Here is a 21,254-nt window from a genome sequence, read left to right on the forward strand (position 1 = left end):
ACTTTGTCTTTGGTATTAATTTTATACAAAACTTGATACCTCGAGTGTTTCTAAACCATGAAAAACTTTGTCAAGGTATTAGAAATCCTCGCTATAGTTGATTGTTAACAATATTCGTTATATGAACGAAACTACAGACAGCTATGAGCGCTTTAAAAATTCTGTTCGAAGGCAAGTAAAAAATATTTAAATAACGACACTTTCGAAATGATCTGTTTATAACAGTCGGTTAAAGAGCAGAAAGTAAGAAGCCGCGGATTCAGGGTCCATTGACCGATCCTCTCGGTCGGTCGGTTTTTGCGGGCTCTTCCTACGACGTCTCTTTCCTCTCTAAATCTTTCCTCGTTTCAATTTCTCGAGCTGCTTAGCGTTTCGATTTATCCCCTTCCACCCTCACTGATCCGATCTCCGCTTCGCGGAACTGCGCGCGTACACCTTCCATCGTTCTTCATTTCTCGACCTTTCGCTTCCACGTAATCTGCATTGGAGGCCTCGCTAAATACCTTTTAAATTCGAAAAACTACCGATCACAAATTGATACATTAACGATGGTTGGATATTCCTACGATCTCAAGGAAAGGTCCATTTATTTGGGCTTTTAAAATAAGAACAGACTGTCGAGTTTATTTTAAGTTTCAATTAAAGATAGCAATGTCCATGTTCTTTGGAGAGTAATTAATTATTAAGTGCGACCGCTTAACTCACCATCCGTGTCGGAATGATCCAATTGAATCAATTAGCCGGCTAATGGGTCTATCAGTCGATGCTTTTTCTCCATTTCTTTTGCTATCGACCTCTACCTAACTCTAGGCTCTCTCTATATCATTTTCACGATTATCACAATTTAAAGATTAGCGATATCTACCAAATATTATGTCAGAATCGATCATCCTTGTTAGATTATGTCGACAAGTATCTTAGGATTAAATTGATCGTATTTCAGACATCCATGTGAAGTGTCCTGGAGTCTTCTTCAACGTGTCTCGACTTCGTTGCCGAATCGTGGTGCTTTGCCAATTCTACCGTGTGCTAAAGTTAGCGTATAGTCAGTGCGGAGCCAAGTGTGCGACCCGAAAAGCGAGAAGGAACACGAGAAAACGTATGGAGAAGAGAAAGATAGACGTGGACGGTAGACAGGATAGAAATAGAAAAAAAAAGATGAGTGGAGGAAAAATGGAAAAAGGGAAGGAGACACGAAAGGTGTAGGATTCATGAAAGAAAATGAAGCAAAGGTGGCGAAGAACGACGAAAACGAAAAGAAAACGCGGTCCTTTTATGAAAAAAAAAAAAAGGGAAGACAGGAAGAGCGAGAGCAGTCGTCTGTGGGTGGAAGACGCTCGAGACAGTATTTATCGTGGCCAAAGTAATGAGCCACTCGGAGTATTAATAACCTGACCGCGGTGTAACGCTAGAGGTTTAGAATAAACGCTGGAACGCGGTGCAATTAGAGGTCTGCGAGCATCTTCCGGTTATCTGGTCGTGATATCTTCTTTCTAAAATATTTTGCTGTTCATCGCGTTAATTATAATTTAAGGCATGTTGTCTATTGTTTTATTTGAAATGTCATCGTAGCCAACGTCGGTAGAACTTTCGGCCTATCACGATTTTTGTCTAGAAACAAACTTGTTTTGTTTAAAAAACGAAACATAACGTCCAATTGAACGAATCGGTTTTCTCGCGGCCGAGCTTGACTCTGTAAACACTAGAACCTCATTTAAGTTCCACGAATGGCTAATCTATGTGTCCTATAAACGCAATGCGGCCTCTACGTTATAAAAACCTAGCATTTATCATCGAGAGCGATTCAGAGATATTGACCCTTGCTAGAACCGCTCATAGAATATCTTCCCCGACGAATGCCGTCATCCTCAATGATTTCATCGAGACTCAGTCAATTGTCGGTCCTGATAGACTCTAAAGTAACATTCAGTTTTCTCCGTTTGCCAAGAAACCAGCGTAAGCACCTGCTCTTTCGTTCGAATCAACTTTCAAATGATCATCAGGACCATTAACGTCGTAAGACAAGAACACCACGTTGAATACCGCCAACGTGCAAATCTGTGAAGTCGTGGCACGTCTCTGATAGTTTCTTCAGTCTGTTGCATTTGGGTTTGTATAGGAAAACCCACGGAAGACGCCCTGGTCCATGGAGGTGAGGATCTGTTCAGGTACAGGAGTCAGTCGTGGTCTTTCAGCAGTGAATGCTGTGTCAAAGTACTTCGTATCTAAAGTATGCTCCAGGGCTGGCTTGAAAGGTGGTTCCAGTTGCCTCCTTTCTAATCTATCCCATGGCAAATGCTAGAGAAATGAACATATTAATTGTTTTATGAGTTCATATGAGAAGTTTCAATTACACAGAATGGTCTTCGTCTGTGTTGGTGAATGGAGACCAGTCCGTAAATTGATTCTACAAGATTAATTACTTGGAAGAAAGAGTGCAGCGCAATTTCGTGACCAGGAAGCCTTTTCCCAGAGTCTTTTTCCAGAAGGGCGACCAATATGTCGCTGGAATCTTGGCTCAGGTAACGAGGTATAAACGGTCTTTCGTTGCATATACTCCAAAATAGCTCATCCTCGTCGCAGCCGGAGAATGGCGACTGTCCCGTGAGCATCTCGTACAGAAGCACGCCGTACGACCACCAGTCCACCGCCTGATTGTATTTCAGTCCCTTTATGATCTGCAATGCGGAAACAGTCAGTTGGTTAACTTAAAGAGACCAACGAATCGCGGCTCTTTCAGCGTCGCTTTTAGTGCCTTAATTTTGGAACTTGGATTCCTTCGACAGCCAATAATTCCAATTAAATTAAATAGCTCGCTCATGCTATTTGATAAGAGAAAAATGATCCTATTACACAAAGAATATTTTCTATTTTTGTTTGTGATCTTCTTTTACCTCGGGAGCCATGTAATCAGGCGTTCCACAGAAGGTGTCGGCGGTTCTGTCGAGAAAAATTTGCAGCTTGCACATGCCAAAATCAGCTATCCTAATATGCCCGTCGAAATCAAGCAGCACATTGTCTAATTTCAAGTCTCTGTACACTATTCCTTTCTTGTGCAAGAAATTTAAGCCAGACCAAATCTCAGCTGCGTAGAATCGAGCTCTCGGTTCTGGGAAACGACCCGACTTTTGAATATGAAACATCAAGTCGCCGCCGTTCAGGTATTCCATTACGAAGAACAAATGGGAGTCTGTCTGAAAGGTGCAAAACAGGTGACAGAGGTATGGGTGCCTCGTAGCTAGAGTCAGGACTTTCCTTTCGATTAAGGTACATTCTACGTCGTCGTCTTCAAGAACTACGTCCTTCTTCAGGCACTTTACTGCGTATACACACTCAGTGCCTCGGAGTTCAGCTAACAACACCTTGCCAAAACTGCCTTTTCCTAGGACCTAAGGAAAAATAACAAACATTATAACTTCCGCTCTTGTTTTTAAGGAAACCAATTTTAGGAATTTTGAAATTTATATTTTCAAATCTTTTAGGTCCCAAAATTCATTGATCAACGTATCGTATTATTAGAGAGGATCAAACTTGGGATTAGATATGGAAGAAATATCCACCGGGAGTAATTCTTATGAAACGACTGTAGTCGTCAAAAGTGAGGCAAGGTTCTGTTACCAGGTGGAAATCCAGGTCTGATAGAGTGAAAATGGCACACGGTGGAAAGTTCATGCGTCTAAAGCTAGAATGTCGCACGTGAGAGTGCCTCGGACTCGTTAAAAATAATTCGTTGCGTGCAGCTAATTTAGGTGAGTCTATTTGCGTGAGGTCCTTCGCAAAATTAAATTCGTTTTAAACTTTCTTCTCTATAAATTTACTCACTGATAAGTCACCTGACTATAAAACCCTATTATCTTTCAATACAGATATTTCAAGATATTAAACTATCTGATGCCTAAAATTTATGCACAAGAAACTCTTCACTGTCGAGGAGATTTGAAGCTTTTTAACATCGTGATCGCGTTGGATCGAGCGTAGATTAGGAGGTCGAAGGTTCGTCGCACCTCCCAGTTTGGATCACTTCGCAGGGACACCTTGTGAATCGATCAAGTTGGGTTCACGTGTTACAGGTATACACGTGATACCGATTGGCTTTCATCCTGGTGAGCCAAGGGAGCTGATATATTTTATGCAAAGCAGGTATATCTACGAATATCTAGAAGAAACCTGTATCAAGTCAATTCATTGAGCAGAAAATCTAAAATCCTCTAAAATTTCTCTTGTTTAAACTATCTCAATTTTCTAATAACAAAAATATAAATGCTTCCTCTTCCAAAATTCCATAAAGTTATTTAGAATCTGAACAATTCTTGTTATTTCAGATTTATGTAGAGTACCCTGAAAGTGAAACTGACGCAAGTTTTTGATAGAAGAAAGATAATCCGTCGTAGACGAAGCTTTCCATCATCTCGAAGTGAATAATTTGGGCGTTTCGTCAGCCGGGACCTTGGCAGAGGCCCGAGAGTTGCACGCGCCACGGTAAACACGACGATCGTGGCTAAAATCTGTTAACGACCGTTTATAATGATGAACCGCCTTGGGCAGCAAACTCACTTTTAGGAAATTGAAATCCGTCACGGTGTACTTCTTGAACCTTGGAAGATTGGTGGCCGGTGGCGTAATCCTTCCACTAGGGAAATGGTCTGAAGAGTCTGAATTCCTCTGGTTGTCCGACGACTGCGAAGGTGCTGTGAAATTAAAATAGAAATAATATATCAATCGATCTACCGATTGGAGCAATTTATAAATGTCATGGTTAGTCTTATTTTCGCATCCATAAGGCAAACGACATTGAAATACTTGCAGTGCATCTCTTTTTAAAGTCTCAGGTCGTAAAAATTGCCTGCTTCGAATCTTAAAGATACTTACTAACGAGTAAAGAGGAACAAGTAACTATTGGACAAGATTTGTAGAAAGAGAACGATCTCTTCCGGGATCTTCCCGGGCCAAAGAACGTCTGGTTGCTCAAATATTCGTCAAATTTTGATTAATAAGCGAATTAATTATCGATCTGGCTTTGGCATATGAACACGCTGTATGTTGGCCGACTAGCATTTCCCAAAAATAGAACTGACCGTTTTATGACGCGAACGGGACACGAGGAACACAACATAAATGATCGATTAAGGGACAGGTAGGAAGATTATAATAGATATAAGCACTAGAGACCGATTTAACCACGATATAATTTCATATTGCCGGAATTACGGTATCGTCTACCAAACTATTTTCTAGTTAGAATGAATGGATTTATGACAGCCACGTGGAATTGCGGCAAAGTCATAGATGAATACGCTTCTTGGACCAGCCAAGTCTGACTGCACGGCCAATGCTTAAGATCAGATATGAAAAAAGTGAGAAATATGCTTTCGAGGGTACCAAACATTGAAAAATCTTAGTTACTCCTTTGATCCCTACTTTTAGCGGGTTGGAATAAGTAACTCACCTTTCTTGAGCGCCTGCAAGGCTTCTGCCACGAGTTTTTGGTTCAATCCACAGAGATTTCCAGTCAGTTTCTCACACTTTTTGTGACAGGCCATATCACAATCTATTTTTAAAGGTTCTGGGTCTTATTTGTTTGGTTTTATAACAAATACCTTTGATGCACCTTGTTTGTACGAAAAAAAGCTAATTTAACGCGAGAACAACGGTCTCTCGCGGTTCTTTATCTACTGATACCCAGTAAACCCATCGTCCATCTAAATTTATCTCGAAACTCTTGTTTGCAGCATCAACTAATCGCGACTGCATTGTAAAGTCTAGAGTATTGTTATGAAACCGCGCCACATCTTATAAATAGAACCACTATGGGCACAACCATGTGCATTAGTTTTAAATCAAGGTACTAAACAATAATTGACCATTTATGACAAATTAATTGTATCTATATCAAGATTTAAGAAAGTTATACATATATATATATATATATGTATATGTATATATATTCATTTATTTATTGAGATATTGAGACAACGAAGAACTAGTGAGGACCATTTTAATAATTACGGTACTTCCTGTAAACAGACTGGTAAATAGTGTCGTTGACTCTATGACAACGACCTTACATAACGACGAAGAACTGGCTTCACGTTTGTAACAGGAACACGTGATACTGTTGGATCAGAGAATGCATCTGGATGTGGAACGGTTACGCAACAGCTGATTGTTTGCTGATACTCTGACAGCCTGACCATAAGACTTTGTATCTCTCTAGAATTTCATGCAGAAAATAGCTTATAGGTAATAGAGTGAATCACACATTAGTCACAATAGTTACAAACGATATCTGTTAGTCACAAGTTAGCAAACTGCCATATTCTTAAGCAACTGGTTTTAATATTTTCGACCAATTTAATATATTTACGTTTATGTAAAATCAATGAAAAAGCCAATGGTTATCAAAAAGATATTGAAAACAGCACGTTCCTCTGAACATAAACACACCACCCACACTCTGGGAAGACGGTAAATTTCTGCGAATCTGCAACAAACTTCCTGGCAGCTCGACTAAACAGAATCCTGGGATGAGGCAAACGTGAAAAAAATCGAAATTGCGCAATCTGTCTACACTAACAGAACAAACGATCCAAAAATACTATAGAATAAGTACTCGATATCCTTGGCGAGCCGTCGAAGCCAGAGTCGTTACTCCTGGTGGAATTCATCCTCTTGTGCTCCGGGTCATCATCCGTACACGTGGATCCACTGCTTTCCGTGGTTGCCGTACTAGTGGTACTTCCGGTACTGTCACTGCTCACAGATGGCGTCCTGGAGTGATGCTTTTTCCTCTTAATCTTGGCTCGACGAACCTTAGACAAGTCTCTGGGTGTAGCAGTTAACAACGCCGATGGAGTCGTGTAAAACATCCTAATGAGATCTATGGGTTTCTGAGTAGGTGTATTATTCTTGGGATTAGGTTTAGCGGAATTCTTTACTTCTGAAGTTTTCAAGACTTCCTGACTCTTGGCGCAACTTTTCTTGGTAGAACTCTTCTTGGATCCCTTGTTGTCTTTACTACCCTCTTTCTTGGTAGAGCTTTTCTTGATCGTAGAAGATTTCTTTTTTCTAACCACCTTCTTCTTTTTAGAGGACTCTGGAGTATCTTCTGGACTGCAAATCGCGTTGGCTTCCTTGGAGGGCACTGAAATATCTTTCTCTTCGTTCACGTTAGAAAGGTCACTGCGATTGTTCCACTTGGACATTGTCAATATTTCATTCTCTTGGTATTCGTTGGTCGGTGTCTTGGGCTCGTCCTCTTCGTACAGAACCTGAGAACCGGATCTAGTTGGGGTGGGCGTTTCCTCGATGTTTATTACAGGCACAGGAATCTCAGCGGTCGGTGTGGAGACTTCGGAAGCCGGAACAGTGGTATCAGGAGTATTCGTCGTGGATTTAAAAGAAATAGTCGATGACCAAGAGTCTTCTCTCTTGAAAGGAGCCTTCTTTACGGTCGAGTACGCATCTTGGTCGATTGTTATAGACAGGTTCTTCTTCTTCTTTAATCCTTTCTTAGGAGCGGAATCACCTTTATCAAAGTCTGACTTCTCTGAAGTACTCGAAAGCGTTCCAGTGCTGGATATTATCTGTTCAGTCTTGAATTTCGACGACTTCTCCTCGGTCTTCCGCTCCTCCTCGATTACGGCGATATTACTGAACTCGGCTGGCGGAGTGGCGACGCTTATTTTAGGATCAGTCTCTTTTTTCTTGTCCAGCTGCCCGCTGCCGAGGTCCTCGACCGCCTGACCTGGCTCCCAACTCTTGGAATCAGCGAAATTGAATCCCTTGTTGGTCACTTTCGTCACTTTAGGACTCTCCGGTCCCTTGATCTCGCTCCAGAAATCTATAGATTCCGTGGACGTGCTTTTAGACAAGCTTCCAATCTCTCCAACTACCGCTGGCTTCTGTAAAGCCATTTTGGTCATCAAATTTTCGTCGACGGATATAGACTGTTTTAAAGCATTTGGATCTATCCGTTCTTTGGTTGGAACAGGCGTAGAATCCACACTGATACTTCTGTCTAAAGCAACGCTGCTCTCGCCAGGAGTATCGACCTTGGAAAGTTTAGTTCTCCACGGGATCTTGGACTCTTTGTTTGTTCGCGTCTCAGTCTTTGTTGCACTCTGCGAATTGGCCTTAGCCTCCGCTTTGTTTTCTATTCTGTTACTCTCAGTCTTCTCCGTTGGCACCTTGAAGGGCAATCTTGAAATTTCTTCGACACCTTTCTTTACCATCTTTTCAACACTCGGCCCGTTCACCTTGCCGCCCTTGTCATCCTCTATTACATGCTTTCCTATCTTTTCAGCGACTTTTCTCGAACCTTCTGCTTTTTGCGTGTCACCTTTGAGACCCTTTGACAAGGACGTTTTAATCACGAGGTTGTTATTTGCATCATCAAGGGAAGAGGAAGTCTTCGTTGATCGATTATCTTCTTTCAAGGACTGTCCAAGATGATCTACGTTCGATTCGTCGGTAGAAACACCTACTTTGGAGGCGTTCTTCAAGGTCGCAGCTTTGTTCACCTTCCTTCCCGAAGATACGACGTCTTCGTCGCGTTCGGCTTTCGTCGGTTTTGCCAGGTACTGCCGTTCTCGTAACGTACACTTTGGCGCTTCTACGGCATTATTTTCATCCGTATTAATTTTAGACGCTTTTGGCAGCCTGTCCGCAGCCGATGGAAGCGCTTCGCTGGCGCTGCTCTCGCTCGCCAACGGCTCGACACTTAACGTCACGTTGTTCTCATCAACCCTTGTGATCATGGGATCGTCGTGGATCTTGGGTTCTGATAATTCCTGCTTCTTCGCAACAGAGACGACAGAGGACACTGGAAACTCCGGAACCTTTTTATCTAGAAATTCTAATTTCTTCTGCTTGGGAATTTCAATGGCTTTCTTCTGTATTACTTCTTTCTTCTCTTTTGGCAAGATTTTATCCTTGGACGATGTCTTTTGGTTCGTATCCTTATTCTCTTCTTTGACATTTTCAGATGAGATCCGACGAAGTGTTTTTTCTTTAGGATACTCTGGCGTTTTCTTAGCCTCTTCTGTCACATCTACAGGTAAGATCCGATTAATCTTTCTTTCTGTAAGAGACTCTGACGTTTCTTCTGCTTTCATTCCATTGGTAATAGTTTGTAATTTCTTCAGAGGATCGTTTTTCACAGTCTCCGGAGGCGTCTTCACCGTGAAATACACGCTGTTTCTCGAGGTATCCTTTATATAGGGTTTCTTCACGGGTAACACGATTTCCGTTTCAGATTCTTCTTCAACCTCGCGTCTATCCGTCTTCCGTGTAAGCAATTTTTTAGGGACGGGAATTTTCACGCTTTCCCTGAACTGTTCCACGGGACTACTGTTCACCCAAATGGTAGAAAAGTCCCCGACGCTGTTGCTGGCTTCGACCTTGAACATCTGCGGCCTCGAGTGCTTCCGAACTTTTTCCTCGTCATTCTCACTTGTTTGGACATCCGCGGAGGCGTCGCTGGAGGTACTAGGCGTACGTTCCCTTAAATTTTCACCTGCCTCAGGCGGCGACGGCTTTTCGGTAGTTTTCTTTTTCTTTTTCACCTTTTTTAAGGTTTTCCTTACCTTCTGCGACGTAGCTTCCTCCTCATCCTGGGACCCAGGCTCTCCATCGACGCTCCTGCAGAAGATAGGAACTGCCCTTGGTCCTCCAGGAGCACCTTTCTTAATCAGAGTCCCTCTACGAACCTCGTTCTCGATCTCAGCTTGTTCCTCGGCAACCAGAGTATCCAATACCTTTGCCTGTACTTGAGCGTAAGTCACCTCTCTTTCTATCTGTTCAGGATCCAACTGTATATCCGCCGAAGATCTTCTCCTGGTGAATCTTCTAGTAATTTTATTCTTTATCTGTTGCAGATCTTGGCCCTCTTCGTCCTCTTCCGTTTCCAAACTCACTTGATGGAACAACTGCAAACGTTTCTCCGCCTCGTCGAGTTTCTTGTCCTTGATCAAGAACTTCTCAACCAATAATTCACCCACAGACTTCTCGTGCCTTTCGTTATGCTGTCTCAGAGCGGGATTATCTTTCAAGGCCTGGCTTCTGATTTTGATCGTGGGTCTGTCACGACGTAGACGATTTCTTTGATGACTACTCTCGTGAGTCAGGGTCCTGGGTGTCGAGACGTCGATGTCCGCGGTGTCGATGACGCGTCTAGGCCGGCTGGGCACTGACGCGGGAGAGTAACGACGCAGAGTGGACAGTGGGGACTCGGAGATGGTCGACAGATGTGGCGAGTAACGGGACAGCGGCGAATGGAGCGGTCTACGCGAATAACTTCATGAAATTCTGGTTGCTAGGCAACGTGGATGCTTCCCTGGCGGTTTCTCTTTGGTATTTTTTTAAATAATAAGATTCAAAGACCTTGAATTTGGAATAGAAAGATGCTGAATATAGCGTATCGTTTGTTTGTAGATGAGTCGAACACGAAGAAAGTACGCTAAGCTGGTAAAAATAATTTTTATCGTAAGGAAGGTTGACTAAAAAATAGCAAATCGTTGTTTGGACGGTTACATAATGTTTACGAAGACTCGGCAATTTTTGTGTCGCGCAATTGTTTCGAACCTGACCCGATAAGCTTCCGATTGCGTGGTCTCGATACCAGAAGCTTCTTCTCGCGATGCATTACATTGCAGGGATGGAAAGCGCATCGTGGACACTTGTTACGCGCGTTGCCTCTGAATTTGGCTTCGGCCATGGCCACGAACGATTGACAGATTTCGATTCATGAACAGTTACACGATGACAAACAAGTGGTAATTGAGCGCACATATGGTTCTACTGACCGATATTGATCATGAAAGGCGATTGAAACTTCTGTCACTCCTCTACGAATGTTAAGCTATTGTCTTTGGTATTGCATATTTTATTTAGATAAATAATTTTCCAATTATATTTTCCCATCATTTCTACATTTATCTAAATAATTTTCTATTTAAAAAATACGCTGTACGTAAGATATCGATTTAAATTGTTTAATATTTTTGTCGCGTTAATTTTGTAAGTTGCTGAAAAAATTCAAAAAGGAAGAAATCTCTCTTAATTATTGTTTTATAACTAAAAATTCTATTTACTAATCCTCAGTATATAGTGTTAATCGTTTAAGTATATCGTTACTTATAATGATTTTCCATGTATGTAAGAACAATAATTTTATTCTCTGCGCATTATTTACAAACGTTTACATTAAACCTTTCAGTGTTATAAAAAAGATAACGTAATCGCGGATTTCACTAGTGGATTTTTTGGCAATGCAACGACTGCGACGGAGTTTTATCACGTGGAAACTACACGTCCAGACACTTGGCTATTTTTAAAGGCTAATATTTTCGATCAGCCCGAATCGCTCGAATCCGCAGATTAATCAATTAATCGGCATCTCGCGTTTTACTAATAACTTTGAGGTTTGACAGATCGTTCGTCGTTTGTCAAAATTTCAAATAACATTCTAACAGAGTTATTCCAATTGCAGAGTATCGTGTGCGTACAATTTCACGTCTGCTGCACCAGCATGTTCCGATCTATGGAATTTTCCTTTCATTTTCCATTGGCTTACTCGAAGGAAAATTGGGAAATGAGCTTGCTATTTCGGTTAGCTTCTTTATCGCTCCTCGCGCATTCACGTAACTAACCACCAGAGAAGCCTCCGCGACGACGAACGTCACTCCGCGACCAAGAATAATGGTCCGCGAAGGAAAAGCGGGGAAAGAAAGCGAAGAAAGGAACCGCTTCGTGGAACGCTATTTTCGCTTGGATTAGATGGACGATCGGGGCAAACGGGACGAACAAGTGCGGCGGAATAATCAAACTCGAAGTGTGTGTTTGCCAGAAGATGGTAGAAAATGTATTCCGAGAAAGTCCTTTGTTCGAAAAAGAAAAATCTCTTTAATCGTACCGTAAAAAACGATGAACTGAACAAAGTGCCAAATGAGAAGTAGTACACTTGTAAGACACAATAATAAGAAATTGTGTCTGTCGTGTCATTTTATTTGGACGTAAAAGAAGAAAAATTGATACAACGAAGAACGCATGTTGTGAAGAGGAACTAAAGAAGGCGATGAAAATCAAATGTAAACAGCGTGTCCACTGAGACAGAGTGGAAAAGAGAAAAATTCAAAATTTGTAAAAAAGAAAACTGTTTCACGATGAAATGCAAGAAGTATCTCTGGCGGCAAAACAAATTACCAAAAGTGAATCGAGGCATTTTTTGCATGAAAATAAAGAAATATAGTATAGAGGGTATCTTAGGAGGGCTAAGAGGAAAGGAAAATAATTGGACGAAGAAAAAGCTTACCGTGGAGCACCGGTCATCAATGAACTGTGATTAGAAAAGGGTCCCCCGTAGTAATAGGGCAAACTGTCTCCGTAGTAGGGCATCGTGGCGATGATTATCCAATAGATTTACGCGTACAGTCGTCGAACGGCTGGAATTCGAAGAGGGAGCACAAACAGAGGGAGGCGCGAACAGCGAGCACGAGCGGTTCCACGCTCTCGAAGACGACTGAGTGCGGCACGGATCGCCGGCGGACGCGTTCTCAGGTGTTCGACGAGCCGTTCTCACGGTTCAGGGAGCCAACACCGACTGAGTCTAAGCCAGCGACCCAGTGTAATAATAGAAGTCTAGTATATGTGGCTTCCTAGCGTCTAACTATACTAGCTGGACTGTAATAACCCGTACAACGTCTCATTGCTTTTCTACAAATATTTTCCGTATTGTAGCGTTTACGTGACTCATTGCGAGGGCTAGAAATGAATCGTATGAACCGATTGTCAAATCTGATGTAACGAGCCTTTTCCCATGCGTTCCTATGGTGTCATCGCTGGCGAACACCGCGAAGCATTTTGCTAACGCAAAGAGACGCGAAAATGGTAAAAGAGAGGACGATTATTATTTTTCTATGATCGAACGCGATAATACGAATATTTTTCATTTTAACGATGAACGTTTCCGTTTCGGAAAATTGACAGGGACTCGAATACAACGTGAAGAACTGTCGACAGAAATTTTGGTAAAACGTATATTGGTTAAAATCACTCGTCACTATCATGCTGTTAAGAACACAACAACAACATCGATGAAAGTCGTGAAGAATACCGAAAGACGCGCAATCATGCATCGTGAGGCTCGCGGTATAACATGCACGTCAAATTGCCAGGCGACGAATTTCGCGTCGTTGTCTCTGCAGCCGTGTAAAACGCGCAATGTGTCAGCGGAGCCACGGTTTCGCGTTGTTTTGTATTCGGCCATCGAGACCCGCGCCAAATGTTTCCTTCCTCGGTGCCTATTGTTACTTGTTCAGGGAAACTTAGAAATAGCCAACGAATGGCAACGAATTCTATTTCAAGTCAATTCTACGACTAACTTTAGTTTGAAAATTTACTTGAAAAGTTAAACTTTACAAAACTCGTGATACAAATTTAAATTGCTTACATGGTGAAACTTACACTTAAGGTGCATCAAGGTGAAAAGGATATACATATATACGAGACGATTGTTTTCGTGAAAATTCTTTTACTTAAATCTTACTTACCGTCGCATCTGAGACCTTGTCGAAAAAAACCATACAACATGGAACCGCAATGATCGCAAAAGGTCGGTGACATGAACGTATAAGGGCGAAACCTGTGAGGCACATCTACCTTGAAACGCTCCCTCAAGTACTGCCATCGAACAGGTATTAACAAAATTAGAACGATTCTGTGTAGGATTGGACGTTGCGTTACTTTGAACAAATAGCATAAACAGATGCAGTGCGGGCTACCAGAAATAACATATAACCGCTTTTTATAAAAATAGATATCAGATACTTTCACAAAGTTTCAATGTCCTTACTACAAAAAGGAAAACACATACGTATATAATTAGATCTGTTTTCAGGGAGACAAACTTGGATTTCGGGTTTTAAATTACTGGAAAATTATATGTCTGAAAATATTCGGTATTTGGTAGAATTTACCGTTGCATCACGAGCAAACGTTTGCACACGGATTCTCGACGTTTAGAAATAGACATAAATTTTAGCATAAGAGACAACGTTAGAAACAGTGTCGTTTTCCATGATCATGGATCATCTATACGTCATTAAGCAAATAAGCAAACATAGTTTCCTCGAGATATACATTGAACTTTTACCAAAAAAAACACCACTGATTCTCATCAAAGGAAATGGACAAACGAATATCGATTATTCTCATAAATCTTGAAGAAAATTTGTCGCTTGTACGTTGCGAGGTTGTGTAAAGCGAATGCACTTACTATCGTGTTTTCGGATTCCCTGCCACTTTCCGGGCACTTGGTTAACAATTTATCATGGCACTTCTTGTGCACCGCTGTTTGGCAGGCTGAAACGCAGGAATGGAATATTAATAGAGGTACAACGTGGCCGGTACAGTGGGAAAAAGTGCTGTCTGAGATATAATATTTACCTTGGCATTGATACCCTTGCTTCCCGAATCCCCTGCGACAAACAGCACATCACAGATTAATTGGAAAATACGCCGTACTTGAGGAAACCGCTGGCCGATACTTGAGTGATATGCCGAATGGCACGGTGCAAACTATTTTTAGATGTCCGCACGTACATCGTCGAAGCAGCCGTCTTTTACGATAAATCGAAACTCTTCGATTATTACTACGCTGTCTGAGAGCGAATGTTCTCGATAAAACGTGTGTTTGTGGCTGCTTTGTTTCCTCAAGACATATTTCTTTCATTTACGTTTTACAAACTTTACCAAAGGAAATCCTTGCAAAAGGCGCAGAAGGTCGGTTGCCTGAAGAATTTTGCAACTAGTTTGTGACCTCGAACCACGTGCACCTTGTTATGTTTTACTGCTCCTCTCCTTTTCGTAATTGCTCCGCCGATGTTGTTCTTTTCGCGTGCAGGAGACACAGATGCAGCCGCGATATCCCGTCGGGGAACCCTGGTTTTGTATACGTATGTTTTCCCTGTGGACGTTGTCGGTGGTAGATCCGTTGGATTTAGTACTGGAATTCTGGTTCTGAAACCGTATCACGCCATTTTTCTTATATCTTTCAATTATTGCTTTCTCACTTGCTGCGTATTTTTCAATGGAGGTAAAATTTAATTTGATGCTATAAACTCGTATTTCTCACTTCAAGATCTTTTAAAGAGCCATTAAGGGAATTTGACTTTCATTTTCGTTTAGTGTTCGTTGATTCAATTGTACGCTTGTAATTAAAGTTTCTGATATTCATTTTGAATTTTAACACGAACTTAACTCGATGGATTAAACCGAAATATTTAATGAAAAATTTATTGCGCTGGACTTATTACTGTGCCCTGTAGTAAACTCTGTAGTAAACATTGTAACATTTTTATTACAGATATTCTAGCTATTCAGTTGTATTCTAAACTTCACTTGTGAATTTGCAAGCGCAAACTTGCAATTTGTTAATGCTAATTCTAAATCAATTAAATTTTCATAAGAAAGTAATTCAAGCTTCTAAAATTTGTATATCCAAACTAAAGTATTTCGTACCAAAATTTTGTTCCTAAAAGACAATCTGATTAAATATCTTCTATTATAACAGTGTACAATTGTGAAATACGTTTAACTATCATTTAATTGCAGGTATTTTATCTGGAGAGATTGATTAACAACAGAAGGTAACATCGAACAGTCATGGAACAAGCTTTACCTACCGAATGGCTCACCTGTAAGTGTATCCTTCCGCGCCCACGCGTGCCTGCGGACTTCTTCCAGCTCGTGGGCTTCTACGGTCCGCGGACGACTTCCGGCCTGAACCACCGCCTGCGTTGCGCCTCTTCGCGTGAGCACCACCGGTGAACATCATTTTCCTCCTATTCACCTACTTATTCTCTTTGCCTTCTGTCCACGCTAATTCTTTTGTCATTGATGACAATTCATTCAAATGCTTCAACGTCGAAAAATAACACTGGTAACATGCTAAACGTTCACGAATCAGTACCTGAATCACCGCGTGCTCGATCGTCGATGCTATCTTTTTAGTTTCCCGCCTCGTGACGCTCGAATTCCGGGGCACTTGGCCGCGTAATGCCAGAAGAATTCTCGTCCATCGGCCAGCAACATTTTCCTTTCTGTCCGCCACGAACAAGGCATCGGTCACTTCCGATCGATTAAAACTTACTGACTCCACCTTCGCGAAGAAACAGCGGGCAGAACACGCGTCACATTGTTAGTGAAATTATAATAGACTATTCTCGACCAAAGAAATGGGTCATCAGAGGAATTGTGACCTTGATAAGTCAAGTCAACAAGAAACGAAGCATAACCATTAAATCTTCTAAATCTCGATCATCTCCTTTATCGAGGATTACACTGGACTCCTTAATTGGTCATTTTAATTGTATCAACGGTATCGTTACTCGTCTGAATAAGTTCTGACAGTTGATTGGCTTTTTCAGATCCGATGTCACCTTCGGCACTGTTCACTTACCACTGATTTCATCGTTTTTAACCTTTGTGCACCAAATAATAATAAGAAGAAGAGCTACGATTATAATTAAAAAGATATGGCTTCCAAGCGAGAAGGAAAATCCCTGAGGTTGTCACAGAAATTTTTGAAAGAAAAGGTTAGAAGACACCGAGTCTCTACTTCAGTCTCACTCTTCTCACCCTTGCGAAGATCACATGTTTTTGATCAAATGGATGTATGACTAATACTCGAGAAAGAAAACGTTACATCGACTATGGAAGTGGAAGATGTCTCTTCTTTTCAATTTCCTCTTCTTTGGTCCAACGTTCCGATGTGATACATCGTTTCGACAGGAATGTGTCGCGACCAAAAGTAGTATTAACGATATTCAAACGTCAGCTACACAGTTTGATTGACTCCACACGATATTTGAATGCTGTACTTTAGCAAGTCTCTTTCGTTTTCTGAAAATAACGACTACTGACTGCTGTAATTTATGGAATACATACGATCAAATTGAAAACTATGGATCATCGCGTGGATGTTGACGAACATAGGAACTGGATTTTGACGCCTAAAACGTTGTGTAGCTTTGCACGAAACTCTCGAATCTATAAATATCAGCCTGTTGAATACCGCCCGCCATCGAGTCGAGTAGCGCCGCGTGCGGGAAATATTAGAATGCGCTATCCGGCGCGTTTTCCAGCCTGGAAAAGCAAATGGATTCCAGAAAAATTTCTGGACAGGTTAAAAAAAAATAGTTCCTTATATTAGATAAGAAAAGACTTGTACATTTCAGACAAGCTTGACTTTGGTTACTTTTTTTTTTTAATAAATTTGAATAGTATAAAAAAAGAAACACTAACGATTGATTTTTTTTATGCAAACGAATGTATTTGTTCGATGTGTAATTAACGATGTGTACAATGAGTTCGTTTCCTTACATATCAAGTACAGAAAAACAATAGCAATAATTCATTATTTGTATCATGAATAAAATTTTTTCTACGTTAATTAATATCTTTGCAGTTCCATTACTGCACATTGCATTAAAGAGCAATTTTGTGACTGACTCCCCTCATTCTTCCTCGTGGAACAAACGAGCGATTGTCGTGTCGATAAATATCGTTAAGCAGAAAATTAAAGAGAGAAGCCGTTTTATACACAGCCTTTGAAATACCGCGAGGAAATTGTCTGATTTTCTTCGATACTATATACACTTAAAGTAAAGTACAAATAGTTACAGATTCGATCATGAAACAACCTGAACATTATGTGCTCGTGATAGAACCTTATGTAATGTATATTTCAAACAGGCTCGCAATGTTTTCTCGTCGATAAACATGTATAGAGCTGTTACTTTCGCTCACGGTGGAACTACATCTTAAATAATATAACTAATCTTAATTTTCTTAAAAGGTACAATATTTATATATTTATATTTATGTATAGCGGACAAGGAATAGAGAATCCTAAATCGATACGAACATTGCTACGATAAAAATTCAAATGATTCTTATAAAGAGACTGATCACTGGAAACTAAAAACGCTGTTCTTCTTCAAAGCGTACAACACGGTTTCGTGACTGATTTGTGTGTGTATATGTGTATATGTGTATTATCGTATTATGCTATTATCAAAACTCCCTAGCCAGTGGTTTCCTCGGTTCCTTTTAAAAACGCTGCTTGAAATTCGTGTAAAAGAATTATCGGTTGGGAATGATTAGAAAATATATACCAAAAAGAATTTGGCTTGGTATTTTCGCCTTTTTTGTCTCCTCTTGCTTGTCTGCAAACATCAGTGCACCACGGGATATATCATCGAAGTCTAAGAACTTCCACAAGGGGAAAAAGCGCGAATCATAGCCATAGTTCTATTGTGTACGAATTGCTATAGAAACAAATAGGGCCTGATAACTTCGACGTAGTTTCCCGAATCTTGTTCTCACGTGTTAGCAACTTCTGCGTCGTGTACATTCAGATGATAACTGGCAAACAGCTCGCAGGGACGACTGATCGACTGTCACTGTTCAGTAGCTAATTTCTTGGGGTGGCGTAGCTGTGCGCGTACTAGCCGCTCTTCCAACAAATCATGGAGTTGTTCCACTTCCTTTGGCGCTGCTTGAATAATGAAGATTCTGATACTTCCTTGAACATCCATCGCCGTTAGTCTTAATGATTTAAGTGCCGCTCGTTCCGCGATCATTCCTGGCCATACTTTTGTGTTCATAATTAATCTCTGCGTCCCTGCAGTGCGTCCCACTAATCGAGATTCTTCGTCACGGTCGTTTAGCCTTAAAGTACCTCTACCTCTTTCTTGCCAACTGCCACTAGCCTGAACAAAATCGGAAATTTATCGTGAATGAATCATTCTGAAAAATTGAAAGCAGAAATAATTCTTATACAAACCTTATCAAACGCGAAGAATTTACAGTTAATCTGAAGAACATTCGTTTCTCCTTCTTCACCAGTTAATGGTGTTATTTGACTATACTTCCTCTTATTAGCACGGTTTGCTTCTTCTAATTTTTGAGCAGCTTCGGTTAATGTTAGATTTGATTTGGAGGTAGTACGGCATGCTGCTGACGCACTGGAAAAAAGAAGCTCTGTGGAACCATTTGCATTTGTGCTTTCCTCCTTCTTTTCCTTTTTCTCCTTGTCTTCCGTTTTGTCGGAATTTTCTGCATCGTTCGCAATCATAACGCGTTCCTGCAGGTTCTGACCAAATACAAAGTTTGGTTCTGACGCACAAGGCGTTATTGTAGTATTTACACTATCTTTTGTGCTTGTGCCTAGCAACAGGAAGGTGGGCTTTACTTCCTCAATTGGCTTGTCTTCCCTTTTAGCTTCTTTTACTTCACTTTTACTTTCTGTTACTTCACCTTTAGTTTCTCCTACTTCACTATTATCATTTTTCTTTTCACTTTTATCATCCTTTTCTTCATTCTTATCTTCCTTTGTTTCTGTTTTATTATTTTCCTTTTCCTTATTCTTTTCATCTAATAATGAATCTGTGGCTTTTGCAAACGGATTCTGAAACTTAGCTGGTTGTAGATATACTTTAGTAGTAGGCTGACTGTTTGTCACTGTGCTCAATTGAGAGGGCCACAACGTGGATGACTTTCTTTCCTCGACTAAGTTCTTGATGGAATCACTACACCCAAACGTTGTTCTAAACTTTGACGCAGCTAACACTGGCTTGTTAGAACTCGAAGGTGATTCCTGGATATTATTTTCTGTCGATGAGCTCTCCATTTCTTCTGAAAAAATTCAGATTTCATAAACTACTAGTCATAAATTGTTACATGCAAATAATACCTATCACATCATAACCTATGTGGTTTCCAACAAAAGTTATTGAGACAGGTCAGAAACTATGCAACATTGTAGCGAGATAACGAAAATATATCAAATATAGCAACTGTATGTAAATATCATAGAAAAAACTGATGGTAAAGTTACGCATGTGGAACAAAAAATAACACTACGTATTTACCACTGTTGGAATTTTCAGGTGAATCCCCCGGTGACTCTTGTGGTGGATCTACCTTTAAAACATAGGATGGTCGATTCGTCTCTTCTTTATTTTCTACGTGAAATTCAAAAACAGATAGTTAACATAATTGTCAAACAAAATTATTTCCTCAATCTGTTGTAACGCTCTAGAGAGTAAATATTGCCGAGAAAGGAAGATACGGAAATACATAGGAATCAAAGAAGAATAACATGGATAAAAAAAACAATGATTTCCTATGAATTTTCAATTATTATAATTTACATAATCGTGCAGAATTTATCGTTAATTTACTGTATAGGAAAGGAATCACAAAACGCACCCTTGCAGTCCGCCATTTTTTACGTGGAAGTGGTCAAGTGTCGCCATCTAGCCATATCCATTAGAAGATAAAAAAATATTCTCTACTACATGTGATCCATACACAGATTCATATATACATGTATATATAGTTACATATTTTACGTAGTAATAATATTAATATCATTAAATTTTTCTTCTTTCAAACGTAAGAATGTCGTAATATCTAATCATTATATAACTTCTGTTTTATTTAAATTAGTAAAAGTTGACTAAATGACGTCGTTGCGAGATACAATTAACCAAAAATACAATCCGAAATATTGGTACTAAGGAAACAATTTATTGATTACTTACATTCATTGACTGGTCCTCAATTCTAGTTTATTACTAAACTGTGGATTTTTATGATTAACAATTAAAGAAATTCATCTACTACATATCATAACAAACGCTCTACTTTGAATATTTTATATGTATATTTTTGCACTGCATGCATTATGTGGATCTTTGCACCTTCAAATAAATGCACAAAAATCCGCAGTCCATTTATTACATATTCATATATTGTTTATCCTCCTTTTTTTTAGTCTTCATAAGATATTCTTAACGATTTGCATGTATATTTAAACCATCATTGAAGAAGATGGGAACCATCGAGAACATTTCAACATCGACCTTCCAACTTCATCTAAAAATAGATTTGCTTTTTACGAAACGTTCGATTGCTATTTGAATGAAGGTTTTTAATAATTATTCTTTATATCGTCCTCAATTTCCTTTGCATTCTTATTAGTGTCGCTATTCTTCCCGCAATGTGACGTCATCAACTGCCATTAATCATATCAGAACACTATAATGTGCTTGCCACGGATGTAGAATAAAAATAAATACATATTACACAAGAACTTAAAGTTGAATTGAATAAAAATTTTGCTAATACTATGATAACATGCGGTGGTATAATTATTTATTAATCAAGGTCTTGATGGCATGAAAGTTTAT

General features: G+C 40.1%; 2 protein-coding genes and 1 long non-coding RNA gene across 10 annotated transcripts; 1 reads left to right on the plus strand and 2 right to left on the minus strand.

The window, feature by feature from the left end:
* Positions 1-2: 2 nt before the first annotated feature.
* LOC117154580 (uncharacterized) lies at positions 3-15,832 on the minus strand. Of its 2 annotated transcripts, XM_033329682.2 has the most exons (10): positions 15,693-15,832; positions 14,749-15,015; positions 14,443-14,474; positions 14,273-14,358; positions 13,544-13,677; positions 6,611-10,098; positions 4,555-4,688; positions 2,895-3,389; positions 2,424-2,678; positions 3-2,298 (listed from the first exon to the last, which is right to left on the minus strand). In XM_033329682.2, exons 1-10 carry the CDS (start codon positions 15,830-15,832, stop codon positions 2,092-2,094), a joined length of 5,238 nt encoding a protein of 1,745 aa, XP_033185573.2. In that variant the 3' UTR covers positions 3-2,091. The 2 variants fall into 2 exon arrangements, with proteins under 2 accessions (XP_033185573.2, XP_033185572.2); XM_033329681.2 differs by lacking the exons at positions 13,544-13,677; positions 14,273-14,358; positions 14,443-14,474; positions 14,749-15,015; positions 15,693-15,832 and adding an exon at positions 12,311-13,091 and having other exon boundaries at positions 6,611-10,281.
* Positions 8,755-17,453, plus strand: LOC117154594 (uncharacterized). 4 transcript variants are annotated; one of them, XR_013060294.1, is made up of 6 exons: positions 8,755-8,893; positions 8,984-9,055; positions 9,144-10,350; positions 10,432-10,464; positions 15,610-16,354; positions 16,425-17,453. It is a non-coding gene; the product is annotated as an uncharacterized LOC117154594 (long non-coding RNA). The 4 variants fall into 4 exon arrangements; XR_004463800.2 differs by having other exon boundaries at positions 15,610-15,821; XR_013060293.1 differs by having other exon boundaries at positions 15,610-15,808; positions 16,009-17,453.
* RanBP3 (ran-binding protein 3) lies at positions 17,304-21,247 on the minus strand. 4 transcript variants are annotated; one of them, XM_033329699.2, is made up of 5 exons: positions 20,607-21,247; positions 20,272-20,318; positions 19,932-20,024; positions 18,845-19,692; positions 17,304-18,770 (listed from the first exon to the last, which is right to left on the minus strand). In XM_033329699.2, the coding sequence occupies exons 2-5, from the start codon at positions 20,285-20,287 to the stop codon at positions 18,459-18,461; spliced, it is 1,269 nt and encodes a 422-aa protein (XP_033185590.2). In that variant the 5' UTR covers positions 20,288-20,318; positions 20,607-21,247; the 3' UTR covers positions 17,304-18,458. The 4 variants fall into 4 exon arrangements, with proteins under 4 accessions (XP_033185590.2, XP_033185592.2, XP_033185591.2 ...); XM_033329701.2 differs by lacking the exon at positions 20,272-20,318 and having other exon boundaries at positions 20,607-21,243; XM_033329700.2 differs by lacking the exon at positions 20,272-20,318 and having other exon boundaries at positions 18,845-19,695; positions 20,607-21,240.
* Positions 21,248-21,254: the final 7 nt, after the last annotated feature.

Source organism: Bombus vancouverensis, chromosome 16 (assembly GCF_051014615.1).
Source record: "Bombus vancouverensis nearcticus chromosome 16, iyBomVanc1_principal, whole genome shotgun sequence".
Classification (NCBI taxonomy): domain Eukaryota; kingdom Metazoa; phylum Arthropoda; class Insecta; order Hymenoptera; family Apidae; genus Bombus; species Bombus vancouverensis.

Coding starts and splice junctions, on each gene's coding strand:
- LOC117154580 (XM_033329682.2), bottom strand. CDS start 15,832: ATGATGTTCACCGGTGGTGCTCACGCGAAGAGGCGCAACGCAGGCGGT. Junction 14,359..14,442: donor GCAAGGGTATCAATGCCAAG/GTAAATATTATA, acceptor CCTGCGTTTCAG/CCTGCCAAACAGCGGTGCAC. Junction 4,689..6,610: donor CGGCTCGCCAAGGATATCGA/GTACTTATTCTA, acceptor TTAATTTCACAG/CACCTTCGCAGTCGTCGGAC.
- RanBP3 (XM_033329698.2), bottom strand. Junction 19,696..19,931: donor ACCTGAAAATTCCAACAGTG/GTAAATACGTAG, acceptor GAATTTTTTCAG/AAGAAATGGAGAGCTCATCG. Junction 18,771..18,844: donor AATTCTTCGCGTTTGATAAG/GTTTGTATAAGA, acceptor GATTTTGTTCAG/GCTAGTGGCAGTTGGCAAGA.